The 24,645-nt window shown below is 39.4% G+C and overlaps 1 protein-coding gene across 1 annotated transcript in view; it reads left to right on the top strand.

The window, feature by feature from the left end:
- The window catches only part of LOC135704517 (uncharacterized), a 389,489-nt gene extending 373,273 nt beyond the window's left edge, over positions 1 to 16,216 (top strand). The window contains exon 10 of the mRNA XM_065226021.1: positions 15,228 to 16,216. Within this exon, the coding sequence (XP_065082093.1) occupies positions 15,228 to 15,332 (105 nt within the window). The 3' untranslated portion in view covers positions 15,333 to 16,216. The remainder of the gene's footprint in view (positions 1 to 15,227) is intronic.
- Positions 16,217 to 24,645: the final 8,429 nt, after the last annotated feature.

Below are 24,645 nucleotides of genomic sequence, written 5' to 3'. Positions count from 1 at the left end.
CTCAATTTAACTGTTGAGATTTCGGGAGAAAAAGACCGATCAATCAAGAAAAAAGGGTAGAGGCGTTAGTAAATGGTTTCTTGTACAAAGTAGACAAGACATTCTATTTGGTAGACATAGCGTCATTGCATTATTTGTTCTTACGGATTCCGAAGTTTGCAAAAGGCAATACTCAACCCTGGGTACATGGTTAGAACTGTGATGTTCTGAAAATCAATTGGTATTTGTGAATAAGTTGTTGAAAAATAAATCGATAAATCAATTTATTTTTACAGGGAGTGTGGGGTAGTGTTACCGTTTTGGTTCCTGTACCCTATTGGTTCACTTCGAGCGAGAAAAATCAGGAGATAGCGAGAGCGAGGAATAGGGTATATGTGTGTTCATTGTGAATTCAATATGTATGTCAGTTTCTTGTATGCAATATTGTCTTGTTTTGAATGTAAGTAAATATGTACTCCCAAACCAACGGTCCAATTAAAAATTGTAACCCAGTCACACCAACAACACATAACACATAACACATAACGGGAAGGAGTAAGGATGAAGGTGGGCGTTGGAAACAGGAGAAGGATATGGACAAGGGGTGGTGGAAAAGTGGGAGGGAGGTGGAAATGGGCTTAGGTCAAGGGGGAAGCTACTGGGTTAAACTGAAGAGAAGGTTCTCTTTCACTTCAGCCATTGCGCGAGATAGTTCGATCTGCCAAGTTTGCTTTAAGTTGTGAAAAAAAAAGTGAAGAGTTACCAACAAATACCGGCTAATACCACCGAATACGGAGTCAGGTAGGACCCCATCAATAACCCGGTAGCGGAATTCCCAACCCTAAGACCACCTCTCATATTCCCTTTAGTACCCATTAATTACGGGCTAAAACCACGAGGGCGTCCGTTAATACGCCAACACCCGTGTAGCAAGGGTCCATCGGTTATATACCGACGACCACTGGGAGACCACCGTCGATCACCCGATCGACTTCCAGTACAACATCCGTCGTGCCACACGGTGATAACCGTCGAGTACTGGCATCCACCGTGAGCAGTCCGTTCATCCACCGCCGAAAAACCCCACCCGCTGCAGAATCCCGTCATCGCTGGCCAGCACTACACACACACACTACAGACACCTAAATCGTAAGTAATAAACGAGTGAAAAGTGATAAAGAGGTGTTTTGTACTTTTGATCAGTGTCGACAAGCCAGGAGCCGACCTTGAAGCTCCAGGGTTTCAAGCTCGAGCTAGCCAACAAAAGAGGCGAGTGTAGCCCACCCCAGACGATCTCCGTGGCTAGACCAGAGGTTAGGGGAATCCCTTTTAACTAGCCCATCTGGCTAGCAATTAACACCGGAGCTGCGTAGAGGATCGCAGGTGCTATGATTTGTTTGTAGACAGCCAGTTTGTTCACCCTTGAGAGGCGGGATCTACGGCAAATCAGCGGATACAGAGACCTAACCAAGGTGGAACACTTGATTACGGTTTTCTCCACATGCGAGCGGAATAGGAGCTTTTCGTCAAACAACATCCCGAGATAGGTTACTTCGGCGGACCACTCAACCCTTGTGCCATCCATGATTACAGTACAAGAGGGAGCTGGTTTTAGTTTGGGAGATTGCCGATGGAGGAACATTATTGTTTGGGTTTTGGAAGCATTGATTTTGATTTTCCACGTGGTGGCATAATCAGCAAAGGCGTCAAGGCATCGTTGAAGCTTGTTTGTTATTTCACGAGGCATCCTTCCCTTGACGGTTATAGCAGTATCATCTGCGAACAGAAATAACACGCAACCGTTACCCAAGGGAGGAATGTCGGAAGTGTAGATGCTGTATAGCAAAGGGCCCAACAGAGTTCCTTGCGGAACACCTGCTGGGATGGAAAATGTGCTTGAATTGCAACCATTCAACGATACCCTGAACGACCTTTGCTGAAGGTAGTTAAGGGTGATTTTAACAAGATGCAAAGGAAAGTTGAAGTTACAAAGCTTGTATACAAGCCCATTGTGCCAGACATTATCAAACGCTTTCTCAACGTCTAACAATGCCATGGCTGTAGACTTGGATACAGCCTTGTTACTTCGGATGTTATTCATCACCCGTACTAGCTGATGATTTGTGGAGTGCCTTCATGTTTTTGGTGCATTTCAGCGTTGAGCAAATCTGTTCCACTGTGATTCTATCCTCCGGAAGGATGGCACAAGGGGAGGAATCAAGGTTGAGTACGCATTGCTCAACCTGAACTTCGAGCGGACTTTGGATGTTGAAGCCAAGCAAGTGCGATTTGGCAATATGCTCACCAATCGCATTTGCTTTCTCCTGAGGGGTGATTATGAGCCGATCGTCATCATTTTCATCTTTGAGTGGAGGAATGGGTTTGGGGTGCGTCTTTAGGACCTTAGCTACCTTCCAGAATGGTCTGGAGCGGTCGTCCAGATTCTGGACAAGCCGCCCGAAACTTTCGTTCTGGAGTGAGACCATTCTGGAAGCAATCTCCTTGTTCAGATCGGCCATTTCACGTCTCCTCGCTAGATCTCCGGTTCTCTGGAACTGGCGTCTACGCACATTTCTCAAGCGAATCAGTAATTGGGTGTGGGAATCAATGGCAATAAACTTACCCCTCACAGGAACTCGTCGGACGCACGCCTCGTCAGCCACGGTTATGGCTTGGTGGAGGCCCTCCAACGCTCGGTCGATGTCCTCCACGGTGTCAAGCGACGGGTTGTCGATGATGTGCCTGTCTACCGCGCGTCCAAACTGGGCCCAGTTTACGCGATGGTAGTCCTTGCGCAGGCTTGAAGCAGGAGCCACGTTGCAGCCCAGTTCAGCCACCACCGGTTGGTGGTCGGAGCTGAGTTCGTTCAAGGCTACCGGCTTGGACAAGCCGATATTTGTCAGGAACAGGTCTAGCGTCGATGGGTTGCCCGCCGGTGAGATAAATGTTGGCTCAACCGAAAACCAAACGCCCAAGTAACACATAAAACATCTTTTTGAAAAAGAATTAGAACGGCTTGTTGTATAAATGTATTATAAGAGATGCAGAAAACATCCCACGTTATATATGAGGTATAAAGATGTTTTCTTCATACTTCTTTGATTCAACATTTTCCAAAATAGTTTTCTTTTGCTTTTATCTTTAAATGTTATTTGAACGTGCATCTTACTGTTTTAATACCACTATAAAACTTGTCGTATGCAAAATCAATCCAGATTGACGTAAACATTGACGGTGCCATTGAACCAGACTGTCTCTTCATGCATTGATTGACAGTTTCTTATGAGGTATTCGGAAGTTTGTTATAAAGAAAGTTGAAAATACTTTTTTATGACATCTCATAAATTAATTCGACTGAAAATGTGCAGGTTGTCTTATAAGGAGTTGAAAATACGTTTAAATAACATTCTGACAATTAGATGTCCGCTTTGCTACTAACAAAACGTCTTCATGATGGATCGAAGGCGTGTTGAACGAGAAAACAATTTTCATGCCATTGGCAAGAACATGATAAATACTTATAACAAGCCTTTCATCAAGCGGTGTTGGTCTAGTTAGGTAGTAACAAGTCTACCACGCCAAGGACCAGTGATCGAATCCCATACTCAAGATTTTTTGACGTAGGACTACGTCTTTGATTTCTATATGGGGGTACACTTTGTGAAAACCGAAAATGGAACATGTAACAAATTAAGAAAGATTTTGAACGTTAATAACTCAGCTGCCCCTGGTCCAATTTCAATAACTTTATCACCAATCGATCAGTAATATGGCTACGCATTGATAAAAATGCTTCCGAATGTTGATTTTCAACAAGAAACTATTGAAAAACTGGTAAATGTCCAGCATTGTCCAAAAGCGTCGAATTAACTAACAAATCCACCAATTACCTACATGCATATGCTGCTTCCCTAGCACAGTCGTCAGAGAGTAGTAAGTAGACGAAACAAGTCGAAGTGGCATTCGCCTCTGATCCTCGGGCGCGTGCGAATAGGGAGCCATGTTCAGAACCAAACGCAAATTCTTCGAGATAACCACCATCCGTCGTCTGGCTCGCCGTGGCGGTGTCTGACGTATCTACGGTTTGATTTACGAGGTGTGCTGAAGGTGTTCCTGAAAAATGAGATCCGTGATGCTGTCACCTACACTAAACACGCCAAGCGTAAGCGGCCATGGATGTCATCTACGTTTTTGAAATGACAGAGATGCACTCTGTTTGGTTTCGGAGGTAAATCATCACCAACATTGGAAACAAAACGGCTCTTTTCAGGGCCACCAATCTTATTACAGAAAAGAGTAGGAATAGAATTCATCTGCCTGTTTGTCCATATTCAGAACGACCGACCACACAAAATGCTCATGTTATCAAACTGGAAGCAGGGATACAAATTATTTTGATCAACCTTGATCAACTTTGAATCGCCACGGCCGGATATTTTCGATGGAAGAAGCAACAATCTAGCATCTAATTCGACGGAGACGGCAGAAAACATTTCTGGATCAACAATAGAATAGGGCCCATCAGCATTTGTAAACAAACCGTTCCAAAGCCTCACAAATCGAAGGCCGCTCACACAAACCAACACCAACATCTTGTAGGTAGAAGTTTCCCCTATCCGATGATGGTGTTGGCTTGTGTGGGTGGCCTTCGCTTTGTGAGTAAAGGGCTTTGGAACGGTTTGTTTACAAATGCTGATGGGCTCTTTTCTATTGTTGATCCACATTTGTGAAGCCGAATATTTACAAAAGAGAGTGTCGATGAAGAGAATCGATCAATGTAGATAGGACCTATTGAAAAGTGACGCGAGATTTGTTTTCCGTACTGAGCTCTAATGCTACCGACGCCAGGGAGGCAGCTCCCAGAGATGTTATGCCTTAGAACATGCCGGTGGCGCCGACTGAGATTGGACCCAGGCCTGCTGGGGTGAGAGGTAATCACGCTAACCACAGACGCCGATATCTATCACGGCGAATGAGAACGACCCAAATTTGAGTTTAGTTATCTCAGAAATAAGAAATAAAGTGCAAGAACTCAGCGATGAGTAAGTTTGCCTTATTTTTTCCCAGGTTTTTCCAGGATTTTCCAGGGAAAAATTCCCGAATTTGAGAAAAGTAAAGATTGGATTCACTCAGTCTATTGGTACTACTCCGAGACTGAATAAAATTTTCGTCAATTTCCTCATTTTCTGGCAGATTTTTTAGGTTTTCCACACGAAATCATGAGACAAATTTACTCATCGCTGAGTTCCTACACTTTTGGTGATTATGAGTGAACTAAACTCAAATTTGGGTCGTTCTCATTCGCCGTGTACGCAAAAAGAAAATAGCCAGTGTCGCTACTTGATAGCAAACTACTCATAATGGGAGGAGTCTTTGTAGCTTTTATACCACTTGGTTGCAAATTATTCTGCTTTAAGGGGGTATCCCAATCTTTTGCCTTTTTTCGGCCTGTTTTTCAATTAATTTTTTTTCAAGGAAAATGAATAGTAATGCGCCTAACTCTTTGGGATTCTTGTTTATTGAACATTAAAGTTTACAAATAATTTTTTTTCGACATAAAAAAAGACATTATTGACGTCACAAAATGGCGGCAAACAGACCCCTGTTCGCCGCAAACGACTGGACGGGCGAAGACTTTTCTCTGGAACGGCTTCATCTGAAACAGATTTCGTGATGAAATTAATAATCTGCATAAGATTCTCTGGAGCTTCTCCCGTTGGCTGCAAAAAATCTTGCAAATTAACAAAATGGCGGCCATATGAAAAAACAGGCGATTTTTAGCCCGCTTTTTTGCAGCTTTAAGGTGCTTCAAACAATGTTAAATGTTAATATTTTTGGCTGAAAGTGGAAGAAGCTCCAAACAATTTAATAAGGAACAAAATGCGCAACGATTCAAGTCAATATCTCTTATAGTTTCTGAGAAAAATCTTCGCCCGATAAAAAAATGTGGTTTCGAGAAAAACGCGTTTAAAGTTTTGACTTTAGTTAAAACCATTTTGGGGGTTCTTACCATTAATCAGCTATGCCTGGACACCGAATTCGCTGATCGGAAAACGGCTTGGGGGGGATGAAAGTATATAGTCTAAAGTACAAAAAAAAGTGAAAAAAAAATTTGATTTTTTGAAAAAAAAAAGATCGGGAATACCCCCTTAACCTAAAAAAATATAAAGCAGCGCTGCTGTCTGGTATCAGCTCATTTTCGCTTCGCACGGCGTGGTCAGCAATAGCAGCAGTAGGTCGTGGCAAAGGAGGTGCCTATCGTCATCGCAAATTCTTCGAGATAACCACCATCCGTCGTCTGGCTCGCCGTGGCAGTGTCTGACGTATCTCCGGTCTGATCTACGAGGTGTGCTCAAGGTGTTCGTGGAAAATGAGGTCCGTGATGCTGTCACCTACTCTAAACACGCCAAGCGTAAGTGGCCATGGATGTCCTCTTCAATAAAACGGCCCTTTTCAGGGCCCTCAAGCTTACATCAGTAAAGAGTTGGAATAGAATTTATCTGTGCTTGTTTGTCCATATTCAGAACCACAAGCCCCCAACGACCACACAAACTTGGAAGCAGGGGTGCAATTGATTTGGATTGATTCTCGTAATCAACTTTCTTTTTGAAAAAGATTACTACAAATTTGGATCGCCTACAATTCAAAAACGGAAAGAGTTGAGATAATAGATATTTCAGGCATAACATTTGATAACGGCACAAAAGCATTTGTAAACAAACCTTCTAAGGCCCTTTACACGCGAACCAAAGTACGCCCACGCAAACCAACAACGTCATTCGCGTGTAAAGAGCCTTAGAATGTTTGTTTACAAATGCTTTTGTGCCGTTATCAAATGTTATGCCTGATTTGATCAATTAAAAGAACTTAATGCTCTTCACATTTATTCCGTCCACTAGCGGTCCTACGTCAAGCTTCCGTTCGTGCCCCTAGGCACAGACCCTTCTACTTTTTTATTGTTTTTTTTTTGTTGCTGGTTTTTATGATGTTTTCAAAACATGTTATAAGACCAGTATTTAGTTGTATAAGCTCCGCGTCTTGCGCTTTTTAGGTTGTATAAATGTATTAAATGATGTATTTTAAAGTATTAGTGATTCTTTGCGTTAGTCATTACAAAGTATTTTCAACTTCTTTATGACAAGCCGTGTTGCTTGGGCGGAGTACAGCCCATGCTGTGAGTGGTCGAACAGCAGACGACCGTTCTGGTTCTGCTGGTAGTTCCGCCAGGCCTCATGGCGAGCGTTCAGATCTCCTCCTACTACGAAGCGGGAACCGTTACGGGCGATGGTGGACAGGTCCTTCTTGAATTTAGCCGCTAGTCCACTGTTGGCGGCACACTGTCGAGGGCAGTAGACGGCGATGAACTGGACGTATCCAGTCGACGACTCCACCTCCACACCAAGGGCCTCGATGATAGAGGTGCGGATATGAGACAGAGTGTGGTATTTTATTCCTTTCTTGACGACGACCGCAACACCACCCCCCCTGGAGCTGGTGCGATCAAGCCGAATAATGTTGTGGTCAGGCAACCAGAAGCTGTCGCCGGACTTTAGATGGGTCTCTGATAGGAGGCCCACGTCGATACTATGCTTGCGGAGGAAGTCAGCAAGCTCGAACTTTTTGGCTCGTACAGAGCAAGCGTTCCACGTGACTATAGTTAACGGTTTAGACGCCATACCATAATTTATTTACATGAAATCTAGTCATTAATATCTATATACAGAGTATAGTCCGGTAGCGATTTACACAATATTTGAACTCTTCTACACTCTCCGGCACGTAGTTCAGCTAAACAGTTGCGTAGTAAAAGATAGCGCATATTCTATAGTACAACAGTTTGCAGTAGAATCTATTGTACAGCAGTTTGCAGCAGAATCTATTGTAGCTCTTTCCTTACCAACTCGCTTAGGGTGTACCATATGCTTAGGGTGATACGAAAATTGGTATTTCAACAACATTTACGGATATGGGCCCCACCCGGTTTTAGTATTCAGATAATTGTTATTTTTTTAATGACTCTATCTACGCTGAGGGATCAAATTTTAAACTTTAATATGATGGCCCAAGCTCTAGCGAATTTGATAGACGGTGCATCTAACTTCAAGAATAAAACTTATTTTATTTAAAAATGCATTGCAAATTATTGAGACAGTCCCTCTATGCACTATGAGCATAAGAAATTTTTATTTTAAACGCTTTTATTATTAACGTGCGAACTCGAATTCCTTTCTGTACTTGCAGGTTGTGTTATAGAAACATAGAAAACAACGTTATTTAATGACTGTTTCATGCACTTGTGGAACACACCGTAATAGGCACATATAGCCACAACTGCGGTGTACCAGGTGTACCTACATTCTTTACGGAAAAATTATTAATTAAAATATTACATTCTCATGAAATTAACTCTAAAAAAATTCGAATTGATTCTGCTGGAAACTTTTTTGGGAGGTTTTGAAGAAAATTAGAAAAAAAAAACTTCCAGAGGAAGCTGGCAGACTCCCGGCATCCAAGACGAAAGAAATTTCCGGGCATTCAGATGAAACTTTCATTAAAAGTCTAGAGAAACTTCCGGGCAGGTGTATACTCGGAAAGATGGAAGAAAGTTGAGATAAACATTCCAAGAAAACAAGAATAAATTTCCAGGAGTGGTCTTAAGGTTCTTTTAGGGGAACATAGAAAATAAACTACCAGGATAAGTTGGAAGAATCTTCCTAGAAAGCTAAAAAAAAAAAACTTTAAATGGGAATCAGAAGAAACTTCCAGAGGTACTTCAAGGAAACTCCTGAAGAAAATCAGAAGATATCGGGTGAATTCTGGACAGGCCGGTGACACTTCCTGGAGTAGGGTTAACTACCCCATTTTCGGCCTGTTAAGCACAACCCGCACTAGCCTTTCTTAATCTAGCGCAGTTTAGGATCAAACGGAATGTTATTATTACTGATGGCTTCCAAGTTTATTTACCTTTCCGTATGTACCGTAAAATTTGATAAAGAGAAACCAATCGTTGAGATATTGTCAAAAGTCTAAAACTGCTTCTTGACGCCAAAGTCGGCCTACGGATTTTAAACTCGGCCTAACGCATTAAAACGCCATTGAAACGCCAATGAATTCACTTCGGCCTATCTGATGGAGATAAAAATTGATTCGGTCGGAGTGCTTCTTTTGTATTGGGAATAATGGTTGCAAACCTTCATATCACGCGTTCTCATTGACTTCGTTCCGTAGCTTATGAACTAAAGTATCGTACCAAACGCATAATTGACTTGTTAACTCTGAAACCATGGATTTATTTGAAGTTTTCTGCTCGATAGGCCCAAAATGGGCGATTAGGCTGAAGTAGTTCTCTATCCTATTTGGATTTAACATTTGGAACAAGTTGACTTTCAGAGAAGTCGGACGATACTTTTGGGGGAAATTCAATAGGTCTTCCAGGGTGAATCAAAATATTTAAACAAAATTGTTAAATTTATTTAATATTTTATGGAATTTAGTTGTACAAAAGTTAATTATTGGTTTTACTTCAACTAAAATCATCTCATGGGGTGCTTGTTGTAATACTTTAAATACAAAAAATTTGAAGTCCAAAATCTCCTTCATTTAAAGAAAATTATTTTCCCTGCATTTTTATACTTCTATACAAAATTTTCATGGGGATCTTCAAAAAACAAAAGGTTTGAACGAAAAGTGGACCACAGCAAAAATCGCTAAAATTGATTCCCATTCTGCGCATATCAAAAAGTGTAAAAGTGGTCCCACATTTTGAATAAATATACAATTTTGAATGAAAAGAATATTTACCTCAAGGCTCTGGGGGAGGTTGCCGAGGAGCAGTGATGCAAAATATCATGACACTCACGTGACACTCGTCTTCGCATCAACCAACTATCGCTGACAGATCGTTTTGTCACGCAATGAGAGTTAGAGCCATGGCAAACAACAATCACCAGAAATGGTCGCTGCTCACAAGCAAATCGTTACACTCGCTGCTGATGATGAAAAGCACAACGAAAACAGTGAAGAATTCTGCAGTACGATGATGAGAAAAGTGAAGCGACAGAAGAAAATGAAAACAATACCTACGCATTCCAAGTTCGTCTCGGCAGGCGCGACTGTGTGAGTTACAAACAAAGCAGACAACATGAAACGGAAGCTGTTGGGCTCACTCACCAACACACTCAAATAAGCAAGCAAAGCAGCAACTGCTTCAAAACGAGCACAGATGAGTGTCGTGATTGTCGGGAATGACCAGATCGGTGATGGATCACAACATAAGACGACATTCACCAGTTGCTTTTTACTTCATTCGTCAACTTGATGGATGGTCATGGAGAGAGCTTCGACGAGCACATTGATAGGAATGTATAAAGCGTTACTACTATCAGCTGTTTGGCGATCGTGATTGTGATAGGTCGCAATTCTGCCGAGGAGGTTGGAACTTACGGGTATTTTATCAGGGATATGTAGCTCTAGTCAAATGAGTAATATCTTTTACCAACGCTGTTGGTTTTCGGACCAACGGTACTTCAAGGGTTATTTCCAGAATTATAATCACCGCAATGAAACACAGAATGAGGGTGTTGTTAAACGGTTGATTTTAATTTTCCTGGCGGGGAACAAGGTTGTACATGAATTCTGTTAGTTGTACATAATTCAGTAGCGTGTGTGAATTCATATTTTAACATGTTCCTATGTTGGTTATTGCATAAGTGGGTGTAAATGTATGTCTGCACAATAAGTTGACCGAAAAGTTGACTTACGTTTAGTCCCTTACGTTCAGTCCCTGTCTAGTCAGATCGTGTATTTTCACTGACGTCGCTGTCTACAGTTAGCATATAATCAATGTTTAGCATAAGTTTAACTGAACTTGCCTTAACGTCATTGTGCAGTTTGGCAGATAAATTTAGGTTAGGCTCGAAGTAGGCGGTAAACGACGGAATGCCATGCTAGATGTTATTTCATTAATTTCAATAGCTCTACGCAGATGCAAAATAATTACCTAGTATTACGTCAGCAAACACTAATCGTAGGCTCCTTTAGTTTAAAACACTAATTTAAGTTAAATTTAAGTAGTTACTTGAAATAAGATTTCTCTGCACACTCTGTTTTGCTGAAATTGTGTTTTATGTTTTGTTGTTATTCCTTATCCTACTCACACAGCCGTTGACACTACCTGGCATGCCGCTTTCCGAACGTCTGTTGTATGTGTATGCGTGAGGGGTCGTCAACAGACGCTTAATAATGATTTAATCGCTAAAAAATTTTAATAATGCGGTGGAAATAATTACACTATATCCAATACAAACTGGGTTTTGTTTTTATTTACAATACCTGATAACAGAGAGCTGCGAAATTGATACGGTGTTCAAAGCAAGCATAGATTCAAGCAAAGATATCTTATTAACAAGATATCCCACTGATCAATTCCTCATACAAGTCATATAATGACCACCCTTATGTGATCGCAGTGCCATCTGTTGAGTTCACATTGAAACTGTTGGGAGTTCCCCGCCAACTTCACCACAAGGGCTCATTAACTGACAGGTGTCAGCATGACAGATGTCAACGTGGACGTTGATGATCAGCCGAGGAAAGACGATAACATCCTCGAAATCATCATCATTATATTGCGATAGCAAGATTCTGATTACTTGTTTGTGATTGCTCCGATTTTCAATCATTACCACTTTATACGCAACAGAAACATTTGAGAAAACAATCACACATCCAAGCGCGCATCATGATGTGCTTATAATATGTTTTGCTTTCGAGCGAAAGAGTTTCCAATACCACCGGTATCAGTAAGATGCAAATCTCTAATAGTAATTGATGATTTGCGGAGCTGGTGCCCAAAATAATCTTAATAAGCATAGAAGTAAACATGGACAAAAGATTCACTCTCTCTAAAGAATTATTCCTAAACCCCAGCCACTGGAAATGAAACGCATCGAAATCATTGCGAAACGTTATAAAATATGCCGTCTTCTTTGGCCAACGCAGCACGCATTCTATTCAAAAATAACGTTGGAATAATCATTACTTTCCTATTTTATAACGTAGAAAGTATTTGTCAACGCCGGTGAAAGCAAACGCAAACGGAAGTAGCCGAAGCTGAATGATGACGATGAGTGATGACACCACTTCGTGTTTTGATTTGCGCTGTGCCGTCCGCTCAGTTATGTGGGTACGTTCATGTATAGATGTTGGTGTGCGTGTTTTCTTCCAACGCTGCAGTTCAACGTTTCTCGTCACAAACCATTTGGCGCTGTTATCAGTCTCTATAAATTCCGAAGAGTGAAGGGGGTCTGATTCAAGTATAACTACTTTGTTGAAAAAATGTATTTTAGGCTTAAAACGATGGAAGTGCATCTTTCCCCAACGGTGCATCCCAAGTAACATTTTAAGTTTTATGAAATACTACAAAGCTACTATAAAACAACATTCATAAAACCCTGGTCAAAATTGCTTTGCCATTGATGCATCCACCATAACCGCATTGATGCTAGAATCTGTCTAGTTGGCCCACCCTCGAGAAGGTTCTGAAAGGTATATTTTCGCAGCTCTTCAAGATTGATTTACTGCAAAATGGTTGTACGATAAACGCATTTAAATCCATTTCAAACCCGTATTTAAGCTACAATAAAAGCTATTTGGCAACAATTCAAAGCATTATCCGAGCCATTTACCCTAGTCACTTGCTAAGTTCACTAAAAAACAACAATCAAGATAAAAAAGGATCCATAAATACCATCCGATCTCATCAAAATAATTAAAATAAAAACTAATCGTATAAAAATCCTGCCGAATTTCCAAAACAATAAAATAGTTTTCATGAAGTGGCCTAGTTTTAGGTGCCATATAAAATTTGATGTGAAATGTACGTGAAAACATGGAAAAATTTGTGTCCACACACGGAAAACATCGATTTTACTAATTATTTACATTAAGAAAATAAAATATATTCTTCAGGTCGATCATTAAGCTTGGCCGAGATTTTAGTTTCTCAAGATTTTTGCATTCTAAATATTTCTCATTGCTAAATTAACTAAAATAAAGTTATATCCAAGGAAATATAGATTGAAAATCGAAGATTGTAAAAAAACAAACAAAATAATTGTAATATGGCGAAGGCATAAAAGTTGATTTTCATGGGTCATTTTTGACAAAGTGATTTTGTTTTCAAGAAATCCTTAACAAATTCATAAGGTTTTGAATTGGCTTTTATGAAGAAAACTTGAAGCCATTTTGCTTGATCTCAATCCGTTCAGATTTATGGTAGCATTGATGGCGGCAATGTTCCCTACAAAATGTTAAACGTTCTTCCAGGCGATTCTCTCTCGATGGCTTGGAAGCAGTTACTCAGAAAGTGTTCACAACATTCCGCATTTCGCACAGCTGTAACCTCGATCATTTCCGAAAAGATCCCCTTCTTCCGGATGGTTCTGGAAGTGCACCATCAAACGATGCAGGAATGTACGGTTGAATGATTTTTTTTCCAAGTGATGACCCTTTCGCCGAATAAAATCGCAGCTATGGATCGGTAACCAACTAGTGTCCGCTAACTGACAGTTTCAGTGGTTTGCTGTTGGTACTGACGCAAGTTATTCCGATCTTCAACTATTCGCAAGGTCTGGAGAAGGCTGGTCTGTTTTCAGGCTGTTTGACAATGTTTTACGAATTTGAGGACCACGCTCACTTCACTCTTCTCCACCAGATGTTCAGTCGTTGATGGTACCTGTTCCGTCGGACGTGCTGTTTCTTCTAAAGAACTAAATTTTACTGAAATCGACTTCCCTTCGGTCGTTAGCATCGCTTGAATTTTTCCTTCAACTTTGTTTATCCTTCAAGATATCCTTGTCATAAATTTGGTTTTTATTCACTATGAGGATCCATCCTTAAAGTTCAATTTATAAACAGAGGAAATTTTATGATACACTTTTAAAAGTCTAAACGGCAACAATATATGTCTTTTTCTCTCATTTAAAACCTTATGGTTTTATGATTGCTTTAATAATGATAAAACAGTTTTGTTTGTTTTGTTGGAGAGACGATAGAACAGTTTTATAGAGTATTTTATCAAGACATTAATAAAAAATTGCTAATGAATTTATGATTGATTTAAAGAACAGTTTTATGGTGGGATTGAGAACTACTTTAAATTTAATTTAAAAACAAGACAGTTTTTGACTTCTCGCCAAACTGTAAAAGGTTTTTAAAAAAGCGAAATGGTGAACTACTAAGCAGGAACGTTTTACACTGTGAAATGCTGTATTTAAACTAAATGGGTTTTTCATTGCCATTATAAAACCATCATAAATCAGAGTGGATGCCAAATGGTTGCAGAATTGTTACTTGGGATGTTACCCCAGGTACCCCTACAGGGTAAACGCTCCTTTAGGTGGTTCCGAGAGCAGCTGCCAATTCCATTTTAAAGAGTCATATCAAATTATCTTCTGATCGCTGTTCACGAAGAATGAAGAATGAACAATAGGTGAGAGAAAATGATAAAATCGTTTTTTGCGACTCTCATTAAGTGAAATGGTCAGTTTTCTTCTGTCAAACACAAACATTACAACCTCCCTCTGCTTGCCACTTACTCCAAAAATTACTCCATTATTCATTTGATTTGACAGAACCACAGAATCAAGATATTCGCGGTACATTTACATTACACTGAAGTTGTCATCATGTTCCTGGCTTGGGCAGGTCCTGCAAAATTTATGTCACGAGATGATGTTTTGACTGCAATACATTTGGGGAAACAATGTTCGAAATTTTAAGTAACATAAATGTATTACAAAATGTAGTTGAAGATGCTAAGATTTCAAATAACAGACTAGAGTGGTTATTTTTATACGATAGATGAGGAGACGAAAGTATAGAGTTGATAGTTCCGTTAAAGTACGGCAGTGTGAAATTGTTTATATAGAAAGTAGAAAGCAAGCAAGGACAACTTTTATGAATGAAGGTACAAATCGGTTTGATCATCTCTCTTTACCAAACTCCCCCGTTGGAGAGGGATGGTGAGGGGTATTCCCCCCGCCACCACTGGCAAAAACAGATGATCACCGACACGCTCAAGTACCGACGATGTGTTTGAAACAGTTCTATCGATTTTTACCGCACTCAAGTTGTTATCTGAAGGAAGGCACCTACGACTGGATGCCTACATCCACCTATCATTAAATTTTACTATTCATCAATAAACAAACCATTCCTTAACAAAGCCTTACTTCCAATCGTTTCAGGACACAAAATCCAACCCGGAAGCAACTGTCGCACTGCAAATGGTCACATCATCACTTGGCATATCGCTAACTAATGGAACCACCGTGGCAGCCGCCACTCAGTAAGTCCACCGCCCAGCAGCTTATGAGCTGGCCTCTGAGGTCTCCGCCGTTTTAATCTTTCCCTAAAACACTACGGCAAGTAGCCCAACTCCAATAAATGCGAACCAACCTGCAGCGTGGACTGGATCGGCATTATTTGAGTATACGGTCTTAGAGCTCTATTTTATTCAATGCATAAACTATGTAACATAATAGTAAAAACTGTTTCTGTTTCTGTACTATTATAGTAGGGTTAAGCAACTACTTTTACACACGTAGCTATATTGTACAACACATGACCCAACAAAAACAACACATCAACTGTTCTTCTAACCAGTAAACGAAAAGTATTTCCCACCGCCAAGTCGGTGGGACGACGAGGAAAACCGAATTCCGGGGGCAAACTGAAAGGGTTTTTCGAAAACAAAAAAAACATGAGAAATTAAGAGCTTATGGACGATTCTGTTTAATGTAGTATTTTTGCCAGAAGATATTTAAGAAGTTTAGTTGATTCGATTCTCGGTGGATCCCGTTGAGGAGTAATCCGGAAGAATCACTTAAAGTAAGGTAGTTAGGAATGAAATTAAACTAACCCTATGTGGTTTTGTTGTTACTGAGGAAAATAAAACAAAAGCCGACCAACCATTGTAACTTACATTATCGGGAGTGGTTTGAATTTCTCTGAGAAATGACGAAGTAGATCAAAACAGAACTTTCATGTACATATCAAAGCAGTGATCTAAACAGATGAAACCTGGTACAGCGATTGGAATGTGGAACGCAACAAATGTATCCTATAAATAGTAATAGAAACGAAGATATTTACGAACAAATGAGTGTAAATACCAAACTAAACGTAAGACACGACTATCAACTTTAATCCCATCACTTGTAAAAAGAAAGAGAAACAAACATAATCAAAATCAATTTGAGTGTCTATCTAATGAGTTGAAGGTTGCGTTTCACTTTAGTGTCCCCTATTATTAGAACTGTATGGCAGGATATGTCTATCTTCCATCGAAAAGCTTTTGACAGCCAACAATGAATATCAATTACACAGTGCTCTTGCAGAAAACCTAGAGGCTTCCGTAACCGCGCGCGTTCCGCTAATTGATTATGATTAGTGACACGCATACTCACACATAGCACTCAACACAGACACACGTTCGGCAGTGAATCGAGTTGTGAGTTGTTCAATTAGATCCCCACTGACAGGTGCCATTGTACGGCTTTCGAACGTATCCATCAGCCGGTATCATTAGTTACGTCAATGCTTTCTTATCCCTGTTTACGTCTATCTATGTATCTATCTAGTAGCACTCTATAGAAATCAACTTACAGCCAAACTGCGCTACGATTAAACATTAATGAGTTCCGGTCCGAATCCCGCTCCAGTCCAGGTCAATGGCTGTCACTCAACGCCGAAATCGACCAGCACCACCAACCACCACCATCAACTGCGGCCCCTAATTGATAGGGCAAAGTCAAACCGAATTAGAGATTCATTAATTTTGATGAGTTTTGTGCAATTGGCCCCCGCGACACTTTTGCCTGCTGGACTGGAGTGACCCTTTTAGTACGGTATAGTTTAGTGAACGGCACCAGCTCTCGAAAGGGGGTGTAGATGGACTGATCGGGAGATAAAATCTACATATTTATTGTGTTAACGTATTGTTATGATTATCGCTATATCGCTCTACTAGTGTTACTATGTATGCAGATACCTAAATCTGGCATGTGGCTGACAGACACAGCTTAATTTACCGTTCTAATATTAAGTTGAGGCGATTACGGAGACAGGTAGAGTATTATTGAACACGGCGTACATTTTGGAGTGGTGTGAGGTGTGGCTCAAGTTAAATGCGATAATTAAGTCAGTTAAGGTGTTGTACTAACAAGCCTGAGAGGGCTTGTTCGATTCCCAGTCCAATATAGGCATAATTTCGGGTTTGAAATTTTCTTGACCCTGCTAGTCATTTATTATCATATTGTTTTGCCACCCAATAAACAAATTCTTGCATTGGCCGGCGTAGATTTTTTTTAATTGCTTTATTTGCTCACACTCAATCGAATGAATTTTACAGTGGTGATGATTTTTCTGCATTATACAAACACTACAATAAATACAATAAATCTTAAAACTACATTCGAGAATTTCTATACAAAAAACGAACCTATGACAAAAGGTCGATAAACAAAATATCGAAAGAAAAAAGGTCGAAAGACGAAAAGTCAAAAGACAAAAGATCGAAAGGAAAAAGGTCAAAAAACAAAAGGTCGAAAGACAAAAAGTTAAAAGACAAAAGTTCGTGAGGACATAAAATTGAAATGACAAAAGATCTAAAGGACAAAAGGTCTAAAAGAAAAAAGGTCGAAAGAGTCAAAAGGTCAAAATCCCAATAAGTTTTTTTTTATGATTAATTAATTAAATGTAAGCACTTAGATTTTTTGCCGAGAATGGCTGGTGCCTGGCTCGCCATTAATTTTTACTGAGATCTCAGCAAAATTTATGTCTGTTAGCCGAGATCTCGGCAAAAATTCCCGTTTATTAACTGAATATTGGCAAATTTTTCACTGAGATCCAGCAAAACAGATTGCCGAGCTGCTTGGCGGTGCCCATCTCGGGAAAAAATCTAAGTGCATAAATGGTTTTAATATTACTTATTATATTTTTGAGAATTGGTTTGAAGTAATGACAAATCAGTTTCAGAATATGAACATCAGCTTTTGTCCTTTCGACCTTTTGTCTTTCGACTATTTTTCATTTCAGCATTTTGTCCTTTCGACCTTTTGTTCTTTCGACCTTTTGTACTTTTTGACTCTTTGTTCTTTTTGACCTTTTGTCCCTTTTGAGCTTTTGTTTTTTTCATTTTTTGGCTATCAACCTTTTGTCTTTCGAACTTTTGTCTTTCGACCTGGTGCTTTTCAACCTTTTGTCTTTTGACCTTTTTTCTTTGGACCTTTTAACTTTCGACCTTTTGTTCTTCCAACCTTTTGTCTTTCGACCATTTGTCTTTCGAACAATTGTCTTTCGACCTTTTGTCCTTCCCACCATTTGTCTTTAGACCTTTTGTCTTTGAACTACATAAAACACCTTATCCTCAGATATCCAATAAGCTTCCTCCATCATAACAAGATTCTCTCTCAGTATTTTCCAGATATGACAAATATGACAAATTACAAGAACTTTTTAGAAGTTCCGAGGAATTAATTATGCGAAGTGCATTTTAGGAATGTTCCGAAAACTTCAGGGACATTACGGGGCCTTGGGGATGTTTTATGAATATCAGGAAAAATCTTAGGTCACTAGAAAATGTAAGGAACTTCAGCGAATATTTAGCTAACATCCCCCAGAAATCACTTTTTCCGCAATGTTTTTTCCAACTTCTCCTTGGCTTCCGACTTTCTCCAGAAGTTTCTTCCAATCTACTTAAGGAAGTTTCTCCCAGCGTCTCCAGGAAGTTTCTTCCAGCGTATCCAGGAAGTTTCGTTCATCTTCTCAGGAAATTCAATTAAAATTCTACCGAATCGATTTCTTCTCTGGAAATTTCTCCATAATCCATTATCGATAGGTTTTTTTAGATTTCTATTCGAAGGTTTTTCCGGGCATTTTCTGGTTTCATCTGGAAATGGCTACTTCTGGAATATACTACTGATTTATGACACATTACTGGCTTCCTATGAATGTGTCTTCCGGTTTGTTCTGAAAGTAGCTTTAAATTTTCACCAGAAGTTTCTCAATATTTGTCTTGGAAGTTTTTTGGATGTTTCATCAAATTTTCTAAGAACTTTCCTCCAATTTCTCCAGAAGAGATTCTATATTCTTTCTGTGGAAGTGTTTCCGGCTTCCTTCAGAAGCTATTTCAAACATTCTCCGGAAATTTCTTCTGATTTCTCCTGGAAAATAAATTTCGCAGTCTTAATCCAAAAGTTTTAATTTTTGCCTCAACAAATGGCAAAAATATAAAATAAATTTAAATAGGGGAATTTACGTATTCTCGTCAATCTAAGCAGCGTTCGAACTTCTATTAGCGATTTCTCAGCGTCACACACATACATGACAGGTTTGTTTGTTGACATTTATCTGCTTCTTGCTGTTCTACCAATTCCAATCGACAGAATTGATCAAAACGGGTTGAACATGTTTTTACAACGCTCCAAACTTCTCAGGTGAGAGTGACTATTGTCGGCCGGCTCTTTTTCTTCGGCACCCTTTCCATTTGAACTGCGTGTTAACCAGCTGTTCTATTATCGGCAACTCGAAATCAGCCGTATTTTGTAGTATGTATATTTCATTTAATGAAAAATATGGTATAACAGGAATCCACAGTCGTAAAATGCAATCAGATTTAAGCTGAAAAGGTAAGGAATCGGCTTAATACATTCAGCGAAGAGTTTTGATGGGAAAATACAGTGAAATAAACGTTTCAATTTCGGTTGCCGAAAACAGTCAATGGGTGCCGAAGCCATAATTTACCCTACCAAAAACCGATAATATCGATTTTTTTATAAATTCGAGGCCAATAAACTTGAAAAAAAATTCTGGTAACGCTGCTGGAATCCTCTGCTAAGTTTTCTGGTATTTCTGCTCATGGTTTTGCAGGGGTTCTTCTCAGAATTCTCCTATAAATTTTCTGGAAACCCTCTCTCTCTCTCGCTTTCTCTCTTCAAATGTTCCTCCGAAATTTGCTTTGAATTTTCCGAAAAATTCATTCAAATGCTCCAAATTATGTAGTCCAGAGATTCATAGAAACGCTTCTGAAAAACTTTTAAGAAATTGATTACAGCATTCCCTAAGAATCAAAATTCATTGCAATTCTCCCGAAAGATTTCAAGGGGATTTTCTTCAGCATTCCCTAAGTATTCTTCCAAAATTCCATAGCAATTCTTCTCAAAATTTCCTTGGAATGTTCACAGAATTTCTTTTGGAATTCTTTCTAAATCTTCCTTTGTAGAATTGAAGTTCACTTTCTGAAAATTTTAAGATTCAGACTTTCTTATACTGCCCATAATAGTATATCAATCCCATCTTAAAAGACAGCAAGCCGAGGAAAACAGTGTTGAACATTTATTTCTTCGTAGGTACTTATGGATAAATCATCCTATTTTTGGTATTTTTCACGATATTTTCTGAACAATAAAATGTTAATTATAGTTAAATTTATAATCAATTCTAATGGATGACTCATTCCTGAGAAAAATCCATATGGGACTGTTATTGTTTCTATGGGTAGTATAATTGTTTATTATGTTTATTAATTAATTTGATGACGCTCAATCGAAATAACTTTACAGAGCCGAGGATTCTTGTTCACTATACAAAACATCTTAAAACTATGGTCAAAAGGAACAACACCATAAACACTTTATCTTCCGCTATCCAATAAGCCCCCTCCATCAGATCGGGATCCGTTTGCAGGGATTTCATTGAATGGCAGTATCGCAAACGGGGGGGGGGGGGGGGGTCAAGTAATTTTTCCCAATATTTTTTTTTTTATTTTCGGGCCGGTAAACTTCCCTTAAAGTCAATATAAAGGGAGTCTACTTGCTGACCCTTTTTGATGCTACCAATAAGAATATCATAAAGTTGGATATCGTGGAGCGCTTTTCCATGCATCCTTGCTGAAACTCTGTGAATATGGATTGAACAGCTGGGAGCAAGTGGTAATGTACAAGGCTTTCGAGAACTTTGATCATACAGTGACAGTTAGATCGTGCTATGATTTATTGAAAAATATCGTGAATTTTTAAATCTCTAGTAAGATTAAAAATGGCCGAATTTAATAAAAAAAAAAGCCTCTATCAAGCAATTGTGCAAAGTTTCATGCGAATCGGACAATTTCTCGTCGGATCAATTCTTCAGTTGACGAGCAGCAGCTCGTTCGACTAATTTTTATTTCGTTGCTAACGATGTTTTTAATCAGTTCCAACCTGAATCGGGTATTAAGATTGGGTCAGCTTGACAAACGTTAATTTGATTGATTGATTTAAAAACCTCAATCCGGTTAAGCTTCGCACTGATCAAATGTTTGGATTGCAACCCAGATAGAAACAAAATAAAAAAATAAATATGTTTTTGAAAGACCCTTATTACGAAAATAAACGGAAGTATGTTGATCGTTTGAGCAGTTTCTGTTTAGATCGTGTTTTGAAATTTTCTCTAGAAATATTTTCGGAGTTCTTCCTCTCAACTCCGTAATTGTGGTTTGTTAGCTGTTTATTAATTTATTTGATAAGGCTCAATCAAATTAACTGTACAGAGCCGAGGATTCTTGGTCACTATACAATACATCTTAAAAAAAAAGCTCCAAAAAGCCTTCTTCCGTCAGAACGGGCGCCGCTTCCTGTGGTTTCATTGTATGGCAGATTCGCCAACGGGAAGCTTCCATTGCAGCAATGGACGCAAAACGTAACCAGCACCCACCCATTCATCACGAAACGGTTGCTTTTCAAAGTCGACGACGCATCGACTGAAAGAACTGCTGATGTAGAACAATTAGAAGGACCACACAATGGTTGCTGCCGAGAAAACAGACGATCGCGTGGCACACATTGAAAGAGGCCTGTTTTTGTCGACAGCCGAGTGAACACTGTAATTGCGGTTTGAACTACTTAATTAATAATAAACCTGGTTTTACAAGAGTGCTCTCGGTAAAATATGTTGCGTGAAATAAAAACAAATATTAATACTTCACCAATACTGGAGACACTTTGCTGCAATCTGATTTCAGTTCATAATTTAAAAATACCTTGACGTACCATCTACTCTACAATGTTTAAAACTAGATTAAAATCCCCTCACCACTCCAATGATGTACCAAGCTAAGTGACATGCCGACCAGACAAGCTGAAACGCTATAAATTACCATACTCTAGTATTTGTTATCTAATGCGTTACACGTTAGCTGAAAATCATATCCCTTACACAATATTATCCTATACCGAAAATCAACAACAACTGTGCAGCGAGAATTCACCAAACCGAAGTGAACAGCAAGTTTTAGCGCATCCCATCCAAGCAGCACACCAAACATCGCCTAATGTGTGCAAACACGCTGGCTACCCACCAATCCATCGTTGGTGCATTTCCGCCACCGCACTCGAACGACTATCGCAACCGCACCACCAACACTACATTGCTCCCACCGCACAGCAAAAATCATATCTCCATATGTCTCGCACCCGATCTGTTGTAACCGCACCGCAGCGCACTTTACCCGCACCGATATCTGTCGGCGTGCAAAAGTGACAGGCAGACAGTGCGAAATGAATTAATTATCCGTACTTCTCTACTACCACCACACCACATTGCCTGCAACTGTTATACTGTGTACTACCATACAACTACCGAAACTATTATGATTATTATTAAATTAATTGAAATGTGTAATTTTAATCTCTTTATCGCGTATGTTTGTAACGCAGCCAGAGAGCCGATGATGATGGGAGATGTGTGATGGGAAAAGAGAGAGAGAGAGAGAGAGAGAGACACGAGATGAGTTGATTTCAAACGGAGGAAAGGGACTAATAAATGTAGATATCCGTGGAGCTGGTTTGCAATTTTGGAACTTGCCGGTTGGGTACGATGCTGGACTAGCGGCAGGGTAAGTGGCTTTTTAGAGGGGAAGAATGATGATAGTCCCGCAGTCAAAAACATATAAATATTGTATCAAAGTGGAAAACTATTTGTCTGCAAATGGCAGAGCTATAGGCAGAAATGGAAACCAAGAAACAGATGCGGATTGAACAAATATGTAGCTAATTTATACATGAAAATAATCATAAAGATACAACTAATAAAACAAGGTAAATAAATAGTAGAAACTGTTATAAAACTGGCATTTTTATTGTTGATATGATGACAAACGTGTGGTACCTACAACTCGGTAGTGGTAGGACGAACTCGGAAATGATGTACAGTAAATAAAATTAAAGTTTAATATTCATCTTATTGTCGCGCGTCCGTTCCAGTGATGCCAGCGAGAAATTATGTTTTGATTATCAGTAGCATTCAAAATACATAATCAGTTTATTAAACTGTTTTTTTATTTGGTGTAGCGTATGTATTGGAGCAGTACAGAACCAAAAGGTTAAACATATGATTTGTAAAATGAGAATATATATATGATTGTCATCGAATTAATTAGATCAAATGAGAATTGAACAAGGATACTTTCGGTGTTTTCGACGCTATTGCTATTATCGTCGATGATGAACAAAGAAAGAATGGTTTTGCAGCGAGTAAGAACGTACTAATTATACAAAGCTAGTACCGCAAAGAGCACAACGTTAGTACAACGGTTATTTTGTACGTCTGTCGAAGGCCTTAAATGCATTTAAGCTAAATATGTGATTAATTATTCAATTTTAGCTGAGATACCTCACTTATATGATCACTACTTTTTTCAGAGTTATTCATGGTATTTGAGTTGTCATCGTCACTTTGTCGGTTTTCATTGCCTCCCGGTAGCTTGATTCTCCGAGTTTGGATGGCACACTTTCGGCTTGTAGTCCGGGAACATGCTGATAATGTTTCCGTCGCGAGTTTTGGTGGTGATACCTTGCCCGACGTTGCAGTGAATCAGCAAGTTTTCCGCTTTCAAAAAAGTGCTTGGCTGCTGGTCTCTCGCCAGTGTCGGAAATTGCGGCAATCTGAAAGATGCTTCGCTGGATACGCCCAATACTAAACGGGTGGTAGCTGATGGCCGCAAACGGTTCCTGGGGAAATAATTAGACGCGAATCTACTCCTAGATGACCAAGATGGAAATGCAAGAAAACTTATGTTCGTTGAAGGAAGTATTACGACAAAGGTGTAATGAGGTGCAAAGCGTAGAGAAAACCAAAACTACGGAACCCATAGATTGGAGGATCAAATTAACATGGTGAGGCTAGTCCAAGTTCTTTTTAAAAAAAAAAAAAAAGTAGAAGGGTATGGGCCTAGGGGCATGAACGGAAGCTTGACGTAGGACCGCAAGTGGACGAAACAAATGTGAAGATCATTTTGATCTTTTAATTGATCAATCATCAATTATCTCTTTCCGTTTTGATTTGTAAGCGTAATTTGTAGTATTTTTGTAGTATTTTGTATATTGTAGTATTTTTTTCAAAGAGAAAGTTGATTAAGAGAATCAATCAAAATCACTTGCACCCCTGCTTCCAAGTTTGGTAAGATTACAACTCTGGAGAGCATTTTGTGTGGTTGTTGGGGGCGTGTGGTTCTGAATATGGACAAACAGGCATTGATACATTCTATTCCAATTCTTTACTGTTATAAGTTATAAGCTTGCTTTACTGTTTTATTGTAGACGACACCCATATCCGCTTACGCTTGGCGTG

This window comes from Ochlerotatus camptorhynchus, unplaced genomic scaffold (genome assembly GCF_037179485.1).
Source record: "Ochlerotatus camptorhynchus isolate MF236.1 unplaced genomic scaffold, CSIRO-AGI_Acam_v1.1 ptg000002l, whole genome shotgun sequence".
NCBI lineage: Eukaryota > Metazoa > Arthropoda > Insecta > Diptera > Culicidae > Ochlerotatus > Ochlerotatus camptorhynchus.
This window is presented reverse-complemented; position numbering and strand designations above follow the sequence as displayed.